The sequence below is a fragment of the Triturus cristatus genome, chromosome 3_2 (assembly GCF_964204655.1).
Source record: "Triturus cristatus chromosome 3_2, aTriCri1.1, whole genome shotgun sequence".
In the NCBI taxonomy this organism is placed as follows: Eukaryota; Metazoa; Chordata; class Amphibia; order Caudata; family Salamandridae; genus Triturus; species Triturus cristatus.
The window spans coordinates 90,753,098-90,775,172 of NC_140584.1; the positions used below are offsets into that span (position 1 = coordinate 90,753,098).

General features: G+C 42.4%; 1 protein-coding gene across 3 annotated transcripts in view; it reads left to right on the forward strand.

Moving 5' to 3' along the window:
- The window catches only part of MYLK (myosin light chain kinase), a 1,478,514-nt gene that overhangs the window by 1,245,182 nt on the left and 211,257 nt on the right, over window positions 1-22,075 (forward strand). For all 3 annotated transcript variants that reach the window (XM_085647312.1, XM_085647311.1, XM_085647313.1), the window contains one exon: window positions 2,645-2,798. In XM_085647312.1, the coding sequence (XP_085503438.1) occupies window positions 2,645-2,798 (154 nt within the window). The remainder of the gene's footprint in view (window positions 1-2,644; window positions 2,799-22,075) is intronic.

The window sequence follows — 22,075 nt, forward strand, 5'->3', positions numbered from 1 at the left end:
ATGTGTCTGTGGTAGCTTGCACTTAGCATTAGACAGGAGGAACAGTAGCCTCCTTAAGTGTATTGTGCTGGCCTGTCTTGTCACTCCAAGGAGATTTGCCTCATCCTTTTCCCCCATATACATTCCCTTTTGCTCATCTCACATTCTGACACCCCTCGATGCACCCCCACCCCTGTTCCATTTCTCTGTAGGAGATTTTCTTTTTCGGTCTCAAAATCTGAATCTGGACCCAAATTTCCCAAGCAGAATTTCAAAGATTTTCTAGGTTGCATGTCACAAAGTGGGCTTTTTGTGGTATAGTAAAAATCTGCTCAAGCATATTTTGCGAAGCTGCATTACAAACTATATAGGGTAGACTTTGAATTAATTTTAGTATGCCTTGTCAGTTGAATCCATAGATCCAGACAGGGCCAACCGACCGACCCAAACTATCTGATCGGCTGGCATCAACAGAAAAGTTTCTTGAAACACATGCCACAGTATGTGATGTACTCCAGTGGACAACCTAAAGAGGGGCAGGCAAGATGGTGGGGTCCCAAAATGAAAGGTTGTTCCAAATAACAAATACAAACACTGGTACTGATGAAGGGTTCACATACCAACAATCAGGACTAGAAACGATTGTATCAGCTTGTCTCTAAATGATGGTTGAGCACTGATTAGCCAGACCCAGAGTGCAGAGCCTGCTGTTCACAGTCCTAGGGAATGTGCAGCAGTCTCAGAGGCATGGGTGGCTCGGGTTTGGTATGGGGTTTCGATCAAGACTGGACAAGCCATGCCCCAAGAGTTTGCTGCACAAAGCTGATGTTTGATGACACAGAAGCTGGTGTAGTGCGCCCAGAACCCACTGTACATGGACGAAGGCTGTGCACAGCAGGTGTTCACCACAACGAGGGTTGGGCACAATGAATTGTAAAAATATGGGAGTTCAGTGTAGTATATCTTCCATAGAAAAAACAAAGATTCACTGAAAAATGTTGTAAATAGTAAGTTTAGGATTTGTTTGCTCATATGACCTTAATGCATGTTAACAAAAGATCTGAAGACACTATGGTTAAAGTAACTTAATGGTTGCAAATCAAAACCTAAAATACGTTGAAATTGGCGACTTTTGGTTAGCTGCACAAACCATAACTTGCCCTCAATGCAGTGGTCATGACCTAAATTTTGGTGTTCCAGATGACATATGCAAGTCAAGCATTTCAACCCATGATGGGCATGACCTGAAGTCTGCCCACAGTAGATATGTCTGTAGTGAGATTGACTGCAGGGCTGGGTTTATGGAGAGGCCGTTTGACCAACCTCCATTATGCCCAGGCCATGCACCCTGGTACGCAAAGCTGAATCATTCATACAGGGTCTTGGCACAGGGCTTTGTCTTTGATCAGGCCCTGCAATCAATCCCCACTGAGTTATGCCAACATTGGGGGTAAAACCCATGGGTTGGCAGTAGGTGAGGTAATATTGACAAAACACTGAATAGCATTACATAGCATCTTAATGTAAGTAAATAGCACATTAGAAAACAAACACTTGTTTATCCATACTGATTTCTCAATGATGTCAATGGCAAGGTGAAAGGTGATGTCACCTGTGCTGTCATTGACTTCATTACAGATTCCATCTGTGACATAAGGAGTGCTGCTCTGGGTAGAGCTTTTGAACTAGTTGATGTTTGTGCAGGCAACTAGAATGTTTCAGCCTTCTACACAGCCGCGGTGGGGGCAGTGGGGCCAGGTGAGGAGGGGGGGGATATTTCTAAGAGACGACAACGAGTGAAAATTAAATAACGAATTAATTTTCACACGTCGTCGTCTGTCGAAACTCCCCCGACCCGGCCCCACCACTCTTACCTGCACGGGCTGCAGCTGCTTCTAAAGCAGCACTGTCACTGCTAGTATGATTGTGAGCACTTACAAGCACTCCTGAAGAGAGTCCTTGCAGTGCGGAAAGAAGAAGCCCGCGGAACCCTCCTGTCATTTGGCCCCCAACAGGTAACACACCACATTCATAGACATTCATATATAACATGATTACTGCACAGCCTCAGAAAGGGGAGCAGCAGGTATGGTACAGCTAGCAACATGTTGCAGGGGCTACAGGTGCAATTTTATATTACCCTGCCCCATCGCTAATCTGCAAATTTGATGTCAGTTCTGCGACTGGTCATGGATGCTGGTGGCCGGAAAGTGGGTCAAATTTGCTAAATCACAACAGAATCTGGAAGGAGGGCGGTTCACAAACTTTCCCGAACTTGGATAAAGATTGGCACCTCTGCAGCAGATAACACTAGCCTGCTTACATCCGGGACTAAATCTGAGTTGAATATGTGATTTTTAAAATGCTATTAAGATCTGGTTTGTAGTAAGAAATGACACTGACTTTAACTAAGTTATAATGCAGGTATTTTAGAGTGACTAGTGAGTGGGCCTCCTCAATGTGGTAGAAATATCACCAGAGAGCATCCAATGAGGTGATGGGTTTCAACCAAACTAGTTTACCGTATTTGTGTCTATCATCAAATCGTGCGTTGTCGAGTTATGTGGAAATAAGGACCTTACATACCTATCTACATTTCATTAGGCATAAATACGACTGTTCGACAATTATAAAATGCAAACTTTCATGTTGGTTTTTATGACAGATAAAAGAAAGCGAGTCTATCAAAATAGAGAATGCAGAGACCTCCAGCAAACTAACCATAACCGCAGCGAAGCAAGAGCACTGTGGATGTTACACTCTAATGGTAGAAAACAAATTGGGCAGTAAGCAAGCACAAGTGAATCTCACTATTGTCGGTAAGCCCTACAAATCTGTAATTTACCTTAATAATGTCTTTCAAGAAAGCAGTTTTATTTACTAATGACAATTCAATGCTTTGAATGATGAGAAACGCACACACTTGTGTATGTTATGAGCATTGTTGATTTTACAATTGATCAGAGATGGCATTTTTCTAAACTCCTATATCACACATCTTAAGGGCCCAAAGTGGTAAGTGTATTGCCCTCTAGTGATAGAAACTCTGAACTCTTTTTAAAAGTATGAAGGGAAAGAGAATACTGCGCATGCCAATTGCCTCCTCAGTGCAATATTTTGTCACTCCACAGTGCACAGTCACTTTAAGTTTAGTCTTCCTTCAGATAATGACGGACTTGAGAACCCTGTTGCTCCTCAATACTTATTTCAGCAAACTGCTTGGACCCTTGGAGCAGCCTTTCAGAAACAGTACCAAATAGTAGTTTTTTCGCTTTTCAGGGTGGTTAATAACAGTTATACAGCTAGGCCTGTTTCAAATTTGAAGTTGCAAATCCCTCACAATTTGAAACTGTTTTACTTTTGCCTAAATACTTTTTTTTAAGTGTGTGGCTTCAAGTTAAAATCTAAATATAATGTCCACCGTGCAAAGTTATTTTGAATATGTTCACAAATCTTTGACATGCATCATACTACACTTTTTCTGGTGTAGGCCTGGGTGTGAAAAACACAACCACAATGTCCACAAATTTTCTCTGTAGCAAAGTCTTGAATTATTAAAACTATATACATTTTGTTGCATCCTAATCCAGTACCCACCTATAGAAATTCTAACTAGAAAGCAGGCATGGTGGGTACAGCAGATTTCAAGGTCGTCCAGGCTGGATGCAAATTATTTGCATGGCCTAGGTTCTAAAGTATTTTGGGAGTCCAAGATAACGAAATATGTTGTTCTATAAGAATCTTATTGTCTTTTCCTCCAGTGAAGACAACTCATTTTCATTTGTATGACAACAATGGCCTCACCAGGCATATGGGGTTGCTGACTCCATCTCCATACAGGGCTATGCCCGATCATCACAGCAGTAATCACCACAGCAGCCCCCCCTCAAATACACGGTCACTGACTTCACTCCACACACAGGCTACAACCGGATCGGCATGATATTAATCATCATGGCAGCTCCACCTGGCATACAGGGTCAAAGACTTCACTCAGCACACAGGCTCAGGCCCAATTGGCATAGCCGTAATTCTAACCGCTGCTAACTTCACAGCGACCTGCTCAGGCATACTGGGTCAACGGCTTGAACCTACACACGGGTGACAACCTGATCTCTGCCTGCAGTCCTACAGGAATCCACTTTTATTTCATCTAGTGTGTCACACCCAGCTCAAAGGAATTCAACAATCCTCAAATCTGTCTGGGGGATTCTTCTACCTCCCCATGGCCCTCCAGTGAACCCTGAGACTCTGAAAATGGATCTGCCATGTACTGTTCCATTAACAGTCACACATACATCTAACACATGCATGCAACATACATGCACTTCATAGTGCTACATACTAACTTGATGTAGGCCAAGGGTGAGCTATGCACACAACAGCGAGACTTTAAATGAGTGAACCTGTAGGCTTAACACCAGTGACACAGGTAAAAGGCCAGCTCACTTGTACTGATCACCAAACAGTATGCTGCTACCTCCGCACTCATGCTGCTTAATTTCTGGCAAAGGCCTTTTACCACTATGAGAGGAGGGCTTTGTGCGCCCCTCCCGATCCAATAAGACCACAATCCATGAGATACGCCGAAGTCATGACACACATGCATTATCGGTGTTTACCCACGACAATAAACATCAGCACCAAGGATCCAGCCATCACTGCAGCTGGGGCACTCAGGGCAAGGGTGCACATCCATCACCATGTGAGGACATTTCAGTGCCAACACATCATCTTTTTTTGATGCTGAGTAGAGGGCTTCCGTGGAGTGTGTGCTACTTTAACGTTTTTTCAATAAGCTCATGTTAGTCAAAGTTCACATTCGTAGAGGTGAATATTCCAGTGAATAATGTTGTGAAATGTTTAGTTGTATCTTTAATATGACATAATTCTTTTTACTAGTACAACTCCTTTTCTGGCCCTCAATTTTATTAGCTTGTTATGTGGTTGGATTTTGCCATGGAGACCTACGATTAAAAGGAAGTCCCTGCCTTCAAATCCTCATATCACAGTTAGCATATCATCACTTGGGATCTCAGGTTATTCATCTACCTTTTCTCTGTGGCACGTTTGAAACTTGAATGACAGTGTTTGGGGTAGCATGATATGCAATGCTGCCACTATCTGTAATTGTCAAGTAGTTTCACTCACAGTAGCACATGGCCAAATACTATGTACTATGCATAGTGTGTTACAGTGCTGAACGCTGCATTGAAGATGTAACTGAATTCGCTCTAGCCATACAATCTGTAGAAATAAAATAAATACAACTTTGAAGAAGTTAATATCCAATTTAGTGTTTTCAAAATATGGCCAGCTTGCCTTTCTTTTGCATTTAAATCCCATTCTCCCAGAACGGATGTTGTTTCCATTTGACCCACATGCAAAAGGAGGATTGCATTTACATATGTTAAAAGGAACTTTTATTTGAGGCAAAACAGACAACTGACCTTAGATACAATTGTTTTAAAACCTTTATTTTTCTGCTTTATATCAAACAAGCACACAGCACTACTTAGAATTTAAGACATACAGCATAGCGGTGTGTTACAGGAAAGCCGTCAATAAGCAATCATCCCTTACATGGTTCCTGAGAGCCCAACCAGAAGACAGTCTCTCGCCACAGATAGGTACGTCCCGTCATTCCAAACCTCAAAGGGGAGTCCTCTTCCCCATCCGACCTTGGATAAATTGAGGAGCATTTCAGCACAGATCCTCAGGGACCGTACCACATACTACTGCAAGCATTGCCCACTGGTCCCATAAACGCCTGTGAAAGTTCATCCTCCTATTTCTAGTAATAAACAGTCGCAGCCGGCAAGGCTTGCGGGTGGCAGGGCAGGCGGGTCACGCAGAGGGGTGTGTTGAATGATCAAGCATATTAAAAAAAAAAATAATTACCGTTGCGCCGGGTCCCGCATCTTCGCTTCTTCTCTTCTCCAGACGGAAGCACAGCCAGGCCCCACTAACCAATCACAAAGCTGCAATGCAGCGTTGTGATGGGTAGGCACCCTGGCTCCCCTGACCAATCACAACACTGCAATGCAGCGTTGTGATTGGTTTTGAGCGTCCTGTTTGGATGCTCAACCAGGGGATGGGAGCCTGGGCTTGTTCTCCATGCATGGAGAAAGGGGAAAGCGCGCATTACTGGTTTGGGTGGCCCAAGAGGGCTGACCAAACAGTCATTGTCCACTGAGGAGTGGGCAAACCACTCCTCCCCTGCCCTGCTCCGTAAGCAGAGCAGTCCCACCCACCCACAAAGCAGCAGAACACGTCACAAATCATAAAATGATAATAACTTGAAGTTATTAGTAGTAGTAGTAGTAAGGCTTTATTCGACAATAAACATCTCTTAAAAGCATCACAAAAGTACCTTACGCATATATACAAAAACAATATTAAAAACCTATATACATCAAATAAAAAATTAAGTTAAATATTCAAATTTGATCAGAATTTAGCCATAAGTTTTAAGATATATATTAAACATTTTGTTCTAGCCTTTTTAATCTGATGGACCAAGTCCATGATAAAAACTTTGAAAGACCACAGACAAACAAAGGTCGTGTATCCGACATTAAAATGCAAAGTGCCTCATTGTGGTACCAGTACCCAACAAGCTACAGATTGGTTTCAACCAACTTTTCTGCGGAGATGCATATGCCGGACAGGCAAACAGGATATGTGCCACAGTTTCTGCTTTGTTTTTATTTTTACAGATAGGGCAGTATGGTGATGTTTGGAATGGGGGTTTCCAGCGGGCAGTAAATGCACGCACTGGAAGAATCCCCACCCTAAATTTAAAATACAAGGCCCTATCAACGGGTTTCCAGACAAAGTCTAGATAAGATTCCCGAAGTGCCACATCCTTTATTTTTAGAAATTCTTCCTTTAGCCTGCCAGGATTTGATTCAGAGGTAGCTCTCGATGCAACCCACCTCCAATACAGGGTTTTGAGTATTGCCTTTGGGGGAGAGGACCTGCTTGACCAAGCTTCGTTTAGACCCAATTCGCCAAGTAAGAATTTTACATCTTTTAGCCATTTTATTTTATGCCAACCTGCAAGTGACATAACCTCTGATAAGCCCTTAGCGTAAGAAGCAAGTTGCGGGACACGCCAAAGACGAGCCCACAGAAGTAATGGCCGAAGTTTTGCTAGGTCCTTAATGGAATGATACCTAGATCAAGCAATAGAGGTACCATTGGTGTGCTCTGGGGGAGTAGCATAAGGTCCCTTAAAAATGTATTTTCCGACTTTACCAACGGATCTAAATCAGACGTGCCCCACAGCTCAGCCCCATAGAGGGCAGAGCTTACACCCTTTGCTTTATAGATATCAATAACAGGGGCAATTGGTCTAAATAGGAAGGAGCGCTGTTCCTTAAGGAGCGCCCCCGTAACCCTCTTATGGCTTAGCATCATTTTAGCGAGATGCGGGGACCACTGCATGGTATCTGATAAGCGTATACCTAAATAATCAAATATAGTGACCCTTTCTAAAGGTACATGGTTAAGTACTGGGGGACGCCCACGTTTTTTCGGGGGGTTCAACACCAAGTATTTGGTCTTATCTGTATTTATTACAAGCCCTCGTTTAATACAAAAGGCTTGGAAGTTATCTAGGAGGCTTTGGAGGCCCACCGGGGTCTTAGAAATTAAAAGTGTGTCATCAGCGAATAAGAGGGTAGGAATTCGCTCGCCCGCCAGGGAAGGCGCGTCAGCTGACATTGACAACAGGTGCTCTACCACTCCATTCACATATAGTGAAAAAAGGGTGGGAGCAAGAACACATCCCTGGCGGACCCCTCTTTCCACTGGAATTCTGGTGGTTTTTTGACCCCCGGTACCCCACCTCACTTGTGCAAAGTTACCTTTGTGAAGCCTCACTAAGATTGATAGAATATTTAGTGGGATCCCCATATCTAGCAGCACTCCCCAGAGACGTTCTCGGGGAACAAGGTCAAAGGCAGTCCTTAAATCTATAAACGCAAGATAAAGGCTGCCTTTGCCTATAACAACCACTTTCCAGTAGATCAACAATAATCTAAAGGCTTGCTCTATTGTCCCAGTTCTGGCCCGGAACCCCGCTTGGTACTCTGAAAGAATCTTGTGTTCTTCAATCCATTGTAAGATTCTCTCGAGTACCACTTTACCAATGACCTTCTGAGAGGAGTCTAATAGACTAATTGGACAATAGTTAGAGGGGTCGTCTCTACACCCCTTTTTAAAAATAGGGATGACCTCAGCCCCCCTCCAGGACTCAGGGATGGGGGCACCATTGTCAATAGCTATAAGTAGCGTGTGAATGAGTTTCCCCCATTTAGACAGGTCAAAGCGGAGCAAGTCTCCGGGAATGCCGTCCAGACCAGCTGCCTTTTGGGGCACAATGCGACTAATCGCATTTTCTACTTCCTTCACAGAAAACGGGCATGATGTGTTATCACCTGAGGGTATATGGAAACTGGAAATATATAGGTCGCTAGCAGCTCCCTGATGGGACATATACAATTTGGAAAAATTATCAACCCATGACTGGGCGGTGATGTTGCATGTAATAAAATTACTATCAGGGCTATTCCTAGCTCTAATAGTTTTCCAAAAGAGGCCCGAGTCCCTCCCTGCACTGGCCTCTTTTAATAATTGGTCCTCCCACTCCCTTTTAGCATTTGCTGTCACCAGCTTATACTCTTTCCTTGCTTGTTGGATCAGAGGTTGTGACTTTGCCTTAACTGCTTTAATTAAAGCGGTCTTCATTTTCCTGCATTTAGAAGTATACCATCTTTGCTTACCCATAAGCCTCTTAGGGCCACTCCCTACCCCACCTCGTGCTTGTACCAAGAAGCAATTTCCCACCATCTTGGTGGTATGCTGGAATACTGCCGTTATCCTTGAAGGATCATAGTGATCTGAACAGATCATATCCAGCTCATTTTGTGAATCTACCAACAAGGCTCCTATGGACTGAACTTTCCCTTCATCCATAGCGACTTTGCACCACTTAAGGCACCTGCCACAGTTAGATAAAGTAACTTTCGATGTAGACATTACTTCAGTTGATGCTATTGGGCCAGTTGCATTCAGCCATAAATGCTTTAGGATCAGGGAAAGAAGATTATGGTTGGTAATATAGCCATATCCATCATATTATGCCAGAGTTCAAAGTCGAGGAGAATATAATCGATCCTCGATGAGTGGTTCACCCTAATATATGTATGAGCCCCAGAAGGATCTGAAATGGTACGTCCGTTTGCTGTTCGTAACCCAAACTCCATAGTTAGTCCATTCAACTGGATGGCCCTTTGGGTCAATTTTTTTATTGGTTGGACTGTTAATAGGGGTATACCTCTCCTAGCATCATCCACATTGAGATCTAAAATATCGTCTGACGCAAGGGGCTCAAATGTACAATTGAAGTCCCCTGCGACCAAGACTTGCGTATCAGCGTAACAACTTCTAAGTTCGTTTTCTAGCGTTGCTACTGTCAGAGATGGGGAACCACCTTTACTCCCCCTTGCATATATATTAAATATGTCAAGGGATTTACCCCTTTTCGGACCTCTAAGTGTAATCCTTAGAAAATCTGGTGAGTTGGTTTGTTTTTGGTTGATAATACAACCCAATGAGATACTCACCCAGATAAGGAGTCCACCCGAAGGGCGACCCCTCCCGGTGATTGAGGGAACCGCTGGTATAAAAAAGGTAGTATAGCCGACTCTATGATTGGCTTCTAGGGTCCAGGTCTCCTGGAAGATACAAATCTGAAATGTCTCCAGCAAGATATTCCACTCAGGAAGATCTAACTTCCTGGAGATACCTGCAATATTCCAGCTAACTATCTTTAGCATTGGGTCGGCCACTACTGTCTCCTGGGGGCATTTAGTCATTGCACTAGATAGATTCGTCGACACAGCTATTGATTCTAGTGCCGAAGGCAATGAAGGAAGAATATTCGGAAGAGAAACAGCACTCTGAGCAGTAGATTGTACTATTGGGGTCACGCTAGTAACAGTAAGACCGGCAAATTTATCCCTGTTGTTAATTAGCCCAATCTCAGGTTCAGATTTATTGATTAATGCCTCCAACTCGATATCCCGACAATTATGCTCAGTGTTCGGGGGTGCTGGGCCTAGCCTGACCCCCGATCTGATTACACCAGGGGGAAATAAAGAGGAAAGGATGGGGAATGACCGTAAGGAGTTTGTCTTATCACCAACAAAAGGCAAGCGAAGGGCAAATGCATAGCCACTGGGTCAATACCCAATGTCTCTATTGTGGCAACAGTCTGTACCTCTATGAGGGGCAGCGGATAGATATGTCTCAAGATCCCCAGGAAACCTTCCTCCAAGATTTTTTCCATTGCTTAGTTTTAGTTGTTGATATAGGGGCTGTGGATAAAAGTAACCCAACCCAAATGTACCAATTCCAGTACCGTCATGAGCGTTCTGTTGATTACAGATGGATCTTACAACACGTACATCCCTGAAGTTGACAACAATACAATCCCCTGGGATATCCTTAGTCCTACTCCCCACCCAACCAATTTGTCTGAGAAAAAGGATTTGCCCATCCAGTTGCCCTGAGAGGGGTCTGTTGTTATTAAGCCAGAATGTAGTTTTGTTTTTAAGCTCGCTAAAGAATTCCAGTTTACCCGGTACTAACCGTGGGACTCCCGTCAGGACAACTACATAGGGCAAACAAGCGGGGGGCAAGGTAATATGAGTGGGGGTGGTGTCAACATTATCATCCAGAGCAGATTTATGAGATGATCTGGATGAATTTTCCCCCTGCCTCAATACGGAATTACAAGCCTGACCACCTATCTGGCTTGATATGGGGACACTCCCACGAGTTTCCTTGCCCCTTAGATGATAATTGTGTTGTTGATTTGCTACCTTTATCATTTTGTGTGGCCAGGAGAGGAGAATTATTACTGCATCGGGGTTCAGATACTTCTTTTTGGATTGGAGATAGATGTTTACCTGATTGTGAGTGGTCCACCATAATAGTTCGTTGCTGTGCAGCGATATCAGGACCGCTTTTAGAATGTAATTTAATTAAAGATCTAACAGAGAAAAAATTATCGAGAGTACCTTGTTCAAAACGGTCTAATCTCTCTGTTAAAACTTTAATCCTCTCAAGCACTGGCAATATAAGAGACTTCTTGATTTGCTCGATATGGGCAATAGAGAGGATTTCATTAGCGGAACCTAAAGGACGCTCTAGGTTTGAATTGTCATTAGGCAGCGGAACAATGTTAACACCAGATGGTCTACTGCTTACTGGGGCATTACAATTTTTTTTGACAAGGGCCTCCATTCTTTCCCAAAAACTAGCATCAGCTAATATACCACTTCCATTATCTGGAGTGGACACTGCATCAATTACTTTACTATTAGCAGCGTTCGTTCCCTTTGACAAATACTGTTTGATAGTCGCTTTCTTTGATTTATTACCACCTTTATTATCTTTAGCAAGTTTCGGGTTTGGACATTCCTTGTTAGTAAGTTGTGACCTACGCCTAGACTTTTGCCCTCTAGTAGTCACACACGGGCTAACGTAGTTTGAACTAGGACTTGATGGGGTCTCTGAGCGCCTATTAGCTATGGGGTCTATAGCCTGAAAAGAACTATCAGGAGTAACTTCGTTTTGAAGAAAATTAGGTGTTACTGATAACCGTATAGGTAAAGGAAAAAAATCAGGAGATGTGTTATCCATGACAGAAGTTGTGTCCTGATTGTTCAAGGCTTGATGGGCCCCTGGGAAAGCAACAGAGGATGAGACTAACAGCGAATCCTGTGAGTTAGGATTAAGCTCCGGTACACTTACAAACGGGAAAGGAGGTAAGGAGCCAGGGGGAAGTGAAAGACGGCGTTCAGTACTTTCAATAGCATTAGCTACCACCCCAATTGTTTTCTGTAACATGCGATCTATTGCAGTTAGGCTAGGTAATGGGGGATTAGGAGCCGCTTTTTGTTTTGAGGCGGGAACAGATGATACAAGGCAGTACTTTCCCATATTTTCACTTGTATACGTACAGATAACGCTACTAATAACAGGCGTGCTATGTAAACAGCAGACACCAACTAGGGCAACAATGTAGATAATACAATAAGTGGCGCAACGATGTAATTCCCAAGAAACTATGATACAATTGTTACCTTAGGTGCTGATGTCGATGGTATAGAACACTAAGTGTATAGCAATATGTCTTGCAGCAAGCACTCAAGTTCAAAGGGCACAAAGGGGGTGGCCCAGCCCAGCCTCCCCGGCCACAAACGGTCCCGCCCTTGTCCCGGGCTTCGCCCGGCACCGCCCGCGCGCGTCCCGCGTTGCGGGAGGCGCGAGGTTACTTTGAAGGTCCGGTGCAGGAGGGAGGGGCCGCTGGTCATGACTCTGCCCCTCTGCCTCCTGGTGCCTGAAGTCCACAGTCCTTTGGCGCTAACAATAATTAGTTCAGCCTCCTGCTTGTTCCCAAGGCGATGCGCGTCCCACGAAGCGGGAGGCGCGAGGTTACTTTGAAGGTCCGGTGCAGGAGGGAGGGGCCGCTGGTCGTGACTCTGCCCCTCTGCCTCCTGGTACCTGAAGTCCACAGTCCTTTGGCGCTAACAATAATTAGTTCAGCCTCCTGCTTGTTCCCAAGGCGATGCGCGTTCTGCGAAGCGGGAGGCGTGAGGTTACTTTGAAGGTCCGGTGCAGGAGGGAGGGGCCGCTGGTCGTGACTCTACCCCTCTGCCTCCTGGTGCCTGAAGTCCACAGTCCTTTGGCGCTAACAATAATTAGTTCAGCCTCATGCTTGTACCCAAGGCGAATGCTTCGTCCCGCGAAGCGGGAGGCGCGAGGTTACTTTGAAGGTCCGGTGCAGGAGGGAGGGGCCGCTGGTCGTGACTCTGCCCCTCTGCCTCCTGGTGCCTGAAGTCCACAGTCCTTTGGCGCTAACAATAATTAGTTCAGCCTCCTGCTTGTTCCCAAGGCGATGCGCGTCTGGTAAGTACGCTTAGAATTACTTTTCAGGGTCAGTGATGGTCTAAAAGATGCAGCACTGGGTTCTCTCCAGATAACAGGTGAGTGAATCGGAATTCGTAGTTCGGCTGATTTTATACGAATATTTGTAAGTTTAAAAAATGGACACTTAGAAACTTTTCTGCTGAAAACCACACAATGGATTCGTGCTCCGACCTCGAGTGGTCCAAGATGCCGGAATGCTAGTATTCTTAGCCGAAAGCGGAGACAGGGCGTTGAAGTTATCATTTTATGCTTCTTTGCACTGCTTAAAATCAGTGGCAGGACTACGCTCCTCCGCCACAGCGAAGGAGCCGCCACTGGTAATAAAAAGTGAATTAGAATGCCCTCTCCCTCTTTCTAAAGTAGGAATAAACTGGCCAAGTTGTCTAAGAACAGCAGTGTTTTAACAATGTCTGGGCAAGAGGCATTCTTAAAGCAAGTAGTGTTCCTGACATTTAAGGAGTTTGCATATTTACGGGCTTTTCTCTCCATTCTTGGCAATGCGAAAAGCTTCTCTGGAAGGCGTTCAAGGTTTGAAATATTCCTTCCTTCCTCTGTGGCCAGCATGGCTAACCTCGATATGAGCGAGCCATCTTCAAAATTAGACTCAGACTAGATAGATTAGCTTTGAATTAAGGAAACAAACTGGTATTTTGTTTCGCTCAGTAGAATTGTTGAAAATATTGCTTCATTCACAACTTAGCTTCTTCTCTGTTCTATTATCTCTCAGGTTAGAGGGTTCTCTCTTTCTCTGAATGTGATGTGTGGGAGTTGGAAGTGTCAGAATATTTCATTTTGAGAGTGATGGCTGATAGAGTTGAGGATGCACAATGGCATGAAGAAGGTGCTGAGAGACCCTATATATTTCCTACCATTAACAAACGAAAGTGCCTGTAGTCTCAGGCAGAGTAATGCAAAACATACAGCAATTTATATTAAACTGATAAATAAAGAACATCTCAATAGATGTCTACCAAATTGGATACTATGGTACTTGTGATGCCCGTCACAGCAAAATCAAGAATTCCACTCCGACTTAAAGACTTAATTTGACAAAAATAATCACCAGTATAAGTTCACCCCTGTTTTTTTTTAGCTTGTGATTTATGAAGCCTAAAAGGCAAATTAAGTACTTCAAGATATATTAACAGCTGTGCAAGTCAGCCATTTAATTTCACATGAAGCCACACCAACCAACAACACTAGCGAAACAGTAAACATTTCACTGACTTTCAGATTGAACAGAAAAACCTCCTTGCTACCTGGGCTATAAGTGTTGGTCATGCAAGACCAGGAAACTTATATTGTGTGAGCCTCTGATGAGGATATTAGGAACAGTCTGATATCTTAAGTAAGCAGACTGAAGAGCAGAAAAAAAAAGAAAGGTTGGGTCCTCAACCGCTTTGCCTTCACTGTTCAGGTACCCAAGTCGGAGATTGGATCCATATGTTTTGGCCCTACACATATTCGGAAGCATATTTGCGGACTATTTTTTAACACAAATTCCATATTCCTCAGAGTTAGATTCAAGAAACTGAAATGCTAGGATTTTCAGCTAAACAAGATATTGCTCCTGCTGGAAGTCCAGAGTAAACTTTAAAACCCATGGTTGTGACAACAGTAAACTGATCAGCAAACTGTCCTCTGACGTTTTCTGATTGTTTGGCTGAAATGCTAAGATTGTAGTTTGTGATTTAGTTCTGTAACTCAGAACTGTTTTTCTAGCTATAAAGGTGTGTAGCCTATCTATTTATATTCGCTGTGTGAGATTTATGTGTCTGGTTAATACAAAAAATATAAAATTGACAGGCAACACAAAATTCCTGCTTTTACACTCAAGCCTGTGGGAAAAAAAACCTTTTGGGTATCTGATATAACAATAAATTACTAACATATGAATTGTTGAAATATAAAAACATGATTGGGAATGATGAAAACCCTAAATGTCTCAACTTGTGGTTTTTGTTTTTAATAACAACCATATCTTATAAGGTCATTAGAGGGATTGGAGATGTTCCTAGCTTGGATATGGTAATTCATGATTATTTCACAGTTGCCAAAATGATCAGTAAAATTATTTCTGAAAATGAGTATGCTATGGATGACATGTCACATTTGAGAGAAAAATAGATAACAGACCTTATTAAAACTCTAGATAGGAAAAGCTGGGATTAAATATGTGAATCAGTAATTAATGTATCTCAACCTTAGATTCATCCAACAGAGGGTGTTATTTTGTACGTGTTGAATTCTTCTCTAGGCATTAAAATTAGCATTAAGTAACTCAGAGAAAAGTTGGTAATGTGGTGAATCCACATGACTCCTTTTCCATGTACTATGGACATGTCTTGCAATTTAATATTTTTGGGAGTTAAGAATTTTGTGCTCTCACCATAAACTAATTAACTCACACATTATATCACTCAAGACATTGTCTATGATATCACTAATAACAATACTGCAACATTGAAAATGACAAAATTGATGACCACACCTAACTATAACGTACCTGTAACCTTTGTTTTTTTCAGTGAATGTATGTGTGTATGGGTGTATATAACATGAGCAAATATAGGGATAGATAAGTAAGAATATAGGGAAATTTAAGGGCATGAAGTTAGAGTTAAATGTCTTGAATAATTTGCTGATATCTTGTATATTATTATTTTCTTAATGTGTCCTCCATTCTCTAAGCTAGTTCATCTATTTTAGTGTGAATAAATATCTATCTATCTATATATATATATGTATACATGTATATGTGTATATATATCCAAAACACAGTATTCCACCTGGGGCCAGCCGAACTCGCGGCGGGTGCAACCGGGTAGCGATGGTGGAAACCGCTTATGAAACAGCAAAAACAAGGAGTTCATGATACTCCCAAGGTCCGGTGCACTCACGGGGTATGTATTGGCTATAATTATCCGCAGACACGTTTCTGGCTCTTGCCGTCATCAATGTGGAAAAAAAACGACACCGTCATTTAAATGGTTCTGCCATATGGTTGGTGGATCCTTGGCCAATGAAAGGCCGGCAATGGGGCATCACCGTTTTCATTATTTATTGCCTAATGCAATGTCTATGGCGCTCCCATCGCTAAAAATGTTAATTGGCAGCCGTAATAACTGTGCCTGTACATTCCCTCGCCTGCCGCTGGATTAAAAACGAAAACACTGGGAGTGTCCCACCGGACCTTGGGAGTATCATGAACTCCTTGTTTTTGCATGTGTATATATATATATATATATATATATAAATACTCATTAATGTTTGGGCGCCAATTAGATTGATAAAGGCTTCTGCGAAGCCGAAACGCGTCTCTCTAATCTCTTGGTTGAGGGAGACCCAAGAAAATAAAAAAGCCTTATTCCAACAGCCTCGTGTACGCACCTTCTTCCTTGGGAGCAGGATTGTATGTATATATGTATGTATATATATGTATATCTATATATATATATATATATATATATATATATATATATATATATACACTGAAAAAACCATAGGTTTCACACATGTTATAGTTAGCTGGACATTTTACTAATAAAAAAACAATGAAATTCCCCCGTTATAGTTACTGTAGGCAACTATAACTCACGCGACCGCAATCCTCTGCTGATGCTAATACTGTATTTAGACACTTATTTGCCCATGTCTTCTTCCATTAAATTTTAGCTATACATATATTACAAATATTTTTTTTTCATAAAGACACATATGTCATCAGCAGAGGATTACGGTCGCGTGAGTTATAGTTGCCTACAGTAACTATAACGGGGGAATTTCATTGGTTTTTTATTAGTAAAATGTCCAGCTAACTATAACATGTGTGAAACCTATGGTTTTTTCAGTGAATTTGCAAGGTTTTTTAAATGCTAATTCCTAACTATAACGTGTGTGAAACCTATGGTTTTTTCAGTGAATTTGTACGGTTTTTTAAATGCTAAGTTACTTTACGCCATTTGTGGCGTGCGTGCCCACTTAACGCAGTTCGTTCCGTGCGCGCACGGTGCACTTCGCGCACCGTGCGCGCACAGTGAGCACGCGGTGCGCTTCGCGCACCGCGTGCCCACGTTACGCTACATGGGCCATGAACGCACGATGCGCTTCGCGCACCGTGCGCACATGGGGGACATATGATGAGCATCGTTGTGACAGGTCAAATATATGTTTTTTTATATCTTGATAAGCCATGCACAAATGGAGCCCTTCGGGCACCGTTTGCACACGGGGTGGGGAGAGTGTGGATATATATATATTTTTTTTATATTTATCACCGTACGCGTACGGTAAGTGTAATCGGCGAAATTACCGAAAAAATTAAAAGTGACATTTTTTATTTGGGGGATCGTTGGGGACTCCCTCGACATGGCTAGGTGCTTGGGAGCTGTCTAAACAGCCCCTTTACATGTTTTTGCACTTTGTTTTTCAGCCCCCTGTCAGAGTGAGAGAGAGAAAATGGCGGCCGCCGCTTCCTGGTTTCGACCGATTCGAATGTTTACTAAGATCTAACGGCCAATCAGAATCGCGCTCGCGCACGTCACCGTATGCGTACGGTAAGCGCACCGTAAGCGCACCGTAAGCTGCCACAGATATATATATTGATTTAAAGGCTATTTTCTCAGAATCTACTGAACAGATTTGCACCAAACCTACAAAAGGCACTTCCTTGACCTGAGGACTACCTCTCTGACAAATTTCATTAAATTCTGTTCAGCCGTTCGGGCTGTAGCTGTGTCTAAAGGTCCTATGGAAAAATGCATGGGAAAAACACGTTTTGGGACCCCCCTTTTATCTCAGCCCCCGCTTGACGAATCCCCCCGAAACTTTCAGGGTAGGAGCGGAGCGTAGCGCCCCACCTATTTTGACAATTTTGCGAGGATTCGTCGACCGGCGCCAAAGTTATTCCAAATAGAATGTTGCGGATTTCCTATGGAAACAGGGTCCTAACTATAACTATCTACTGGCGACCGCCAGTAGATAATATATATATATATATATATATATATATACACACAAAGTATAATTTCTCGGCCATTCAGAGACAGTGTTGAAAACATGGTTTACACTTTCAAGTTGTACTTATGTTTAATAAAATGTACTTTAACAAAAAAGAAAAGGTAATCCTGAATTTACTTTGTAACACTCAGGGCTAGATACTCAGTCGGAGTTCTCCTGATAAAAGGGCATTTGCACTTTAGAAGTTTCCATCAATGAGTGCGCAGTTTACTTGAATCCTAATTCAGAAGTGGGTTAAACACACTATGGAAAATATTAGAGGCTTTATTTATCCCATTTTGAACAATTGATGACTTTACCATCCCCGCGGTTCAACCAAAGATATACCCCTGCTTTCCAGTGTGAAGGCTAACCTTTCCTTGCCTATATGCATTGTCCTTAAGCATCGCATACTATCAGAAAGTGCGCCTCTGTGACTCCTCACCACCAATCACTGGATAAGGTGTATTTAATGCTTGCAGAATGTGTATTCTATGCTTAATGTTCAATGTTATTGATGAACATTGTCCTTGTGTCACTCTGCTAGGTCACTGAGTTTGATGCAAAAAGGTTTCCATACTATGGTCAGGATGGCCATCATCTTGAGGGCCTTTGCAGATCCCCTATCTCTTGCTGGTACCCTTTCCACAACTCCATGATTATGTGCTCTGGGTCTATGATGGAAACCTTCAGCTAAATTGTGGCAAGACACGACTTTTATAATTAACATTGAATTTAGGCTGCCAATTTTAAATATATGGCATCTTTTGTGTAATTTTGAGGGCCAAATCCCTTGCCTACAAGAGTAAATTAAATGCCCTGAAGGTTTTCCTTTATTAAACTCTTTCAATAAAAGTCTAGAGGCTGATGTTGCCAAGCTGCTTGTTCTCATCATGTCTGATTCAAAATACATTCCTTCTTGATATCACTTCCTTTATTGCTCGGATTGTCAATTTTCTTAAATTAGGTTTAAGCTGCTGCAATGACATGTTTCTGGTCTGGATCAAAATGTTCACGCATCTGGAAACACCACTGGCTCACCCATCTTTGGAACAAAAATTCCAAGCTCACATGCCTTATGCTGGCAGCTTTACGCGGCTATCTCTTTGCCAACTTATCCCGTTCGTGGATCCGGAAACCAAATACAAGAAAAAGTTATGTTTGCTGTCTAGTCATGTTCTGCCTCCTAGCTTCTGCGCATTGGATAATTGCTTCATGCAGATATTGAGTGCAAGAGTTATGTGGATAAAGCCATTCTTCTAACAGCCTTACAAATTCCTGAGTTTTCATCAGTAAATTTTTTAATCGATTACTTTAAAGTTAAAAAATGTATCATTGAGAGAAGCTTCCCTGGTGACCAATATAAGTTTCTCTTTCTAAATGTGTGCACCCCACCTTTGCCCTAGTCGTTACAAAATTAAATTGGTGCTATTCCATCCACCTCTTCGTCTCATAAAGAAACCTTGGTATAAGTCTACATCATTGGTCTGGATAATCAATGAGTAAAGAGCGAATAGAAAGCAAATTCACTTCTGAAGTGTGCAACTTCATTGGAGGCCGTTACAGGAAGGACTTCCTTCCATTACCCTTCTGGAACTCAAACCCTGGGTGCTGCATTACCTTGTCTCCCTGAAGCAAAGCCCCTAGCCCCACCGTACAAGTTTAATGTCAAATACCAGCTCTGGTTCCCCTCTGTATACTCCTCTGAAATTCATCTCTAATTGCTGAACCACCCATGCTCTGCACGTGCTGTGAACCCTGCTGTTCGTCTGTGCATTTCCTGTTCTTCCACCTCCTCATTCCCCCCTTCAAACAGTTAGACAAGGTATTCAGTTTGAACACTGTATACAAACCATTCTGCAAAAATGTGATGGACTTTTTGGATAAGATTTCAGATCAAAATGTCTGCAACATTGCAACTCTGCCTCAGTCTGCTCCTTAAGTTGCTCTACACCTTCTTTCATTATGCTTCACCTATACAATTTATTTCTCTTTTAGCCTGGTCTGCAAAATTTGAGCAATACTTTTTTTTGTTATAAAAAGCAAAAATAGATAACGAGGTCAGTAGGCATTCAAGAATATTATAAAGGCATGACTTTAACTCCAGGTACTGGTAAGAGGGAAGTGGGCATTTTCACCAAAGCCAAAGTCAGACGGGAGACCAATGGGGCCTGTGATGTCAGAATACAACAGATATTTCAGTCCAGATGAAGTTGCTAAAGAACAACTTGCAAATAGGTTAGCAGTCGCCCTTGCTCCCGAGGAAAAGAACAAATTTACATATTCCCCCTATGTCACAGACTCGTCATCACACACCACTCATCCATACACTCATTCAGTGGTGGGGCCCATAACACCAACATGCACTCGTCTCACTCGAATCTGCACACAGGAGAGAAAGCGCTGGACATGTGGGTACCTTATTACCTATCAGGATTACATTTCTTTACATTATATACATCTGCACCTATGGAATCCTGACCTTAACATCAAAGCACTCCACCACTTGGTCGACGGACCAATTAGTTTTACTGGTTGATGGTGAATTAGAACTAGCTAAAACACAATTAAAGCCTAGGAAACATTTGATTAATTGCAGTACTCAATTAAAGAATCACAAACTCATTTCTTATAAATCCAAATTCGTTTATCTAATATTAATTTGCTCTGCATTAGCATTTAGGCACTACAGAATATAACATAATTCGGTTTATTTCAAGACGAAGTCAAATCTTTGGAACATAAGCATAGATTTAGAATTGCATTATAATGACCAAAATCTCAACCGTTGGCGACCCTCCGAATACACAGAGGATTATTCAAAGTCTCTGCTAAAATCTCCGGGATAAAATGTCCGACCCACAGCAATAATCAAACCATCAGATGAAATAACTTCCCGAAAATCAAAGAAACCCAAGGTAAACCATGGAAATCTTCATCAGCTCAACGTAGACCCAACGCCATAGACGATCAGCCCAGTGAACCCCCCCCTTGGGTGGATGAGGGTTTTTTATACCCTTTTTCCCTCTTACTTCAGATCAACATGCAACAGTTTAGGGGTAGAAACTGTTCCCATTGGCCAGTCCAGGTCAACTTGCAATTTCTAAAAACGTTTCCCAGGACCAACTGGTTTTCCATGAGACTTGGCATAGCAAGGTGCAAAATTTATTTTATTGCTCCTGTTCACAGGCGATAGTTCCAAAGTAATAACAAGCAAGCATCCTTGCACAGGTCTTCCATTGTCCCCTTGGTGGTTCACACCGCTCATCACTTGGCAACCCTCCATGCTCCTATGCTTGACAAGGAACACAATGGTACAGGGGCTGAGGTTACTTGGAGATCTCCAGAGCCTTCTGATTCTGCGCAGAAGTCATCGCACTCGCATGACGGCGGCTGCACAGGACCTCCATTTTAAGTACTGCAGCCAAGCGGGCCCGAACGCCAACTTAAGCATAAAACAGACATAACAGTAATTAATATATAGAAATGAAGATTCTAATGTTTATTCCCACTCTAATCCCAATGTATATTAGTATTTTCCGAGCTTATAGCAACATTTAAAGCAATAATACTCACCATCTTGCAGTACTGAAAGCACAAACCACCACAAAGCAACATAAATCATGCAATTCTCTATTTTACCACAATCTAAAGTTAGTTAGCGTACCACAGTTAATTAACGAGTTGTTCTGCCTTGCAATTAGCATTTTAGTCCCACATGTATCTTGTGTTTATCAAGGTGTAAGGATTATTTAATACTATCTCCCTTCAAACTAATTAGTACGAGTTAATTTTTAGAATGATTACGCAATTAATTTCATGCAAAATAGAGGAGGTATACAAAATTTTGTTTTACCTGCTCCATCACCCTCCTTTCATCAGTGGAGAAGAGTGGCAAAATCTCTGAGAGGTGAAAAAAATGGGCCATACATGGCTATTATAAAGGCACTACTTTACCTACTGCTTGAAGGTGAGGTCAAGTTTGAGTTCATAACAGCGACCCCAATTGTTGGAAATTTGCCCATGTTTGCCTTTTTGCTGAACCCTATTTTTGTTGGCCATAGAACTTTGTACACTTTGCTTTGCTTTTGCT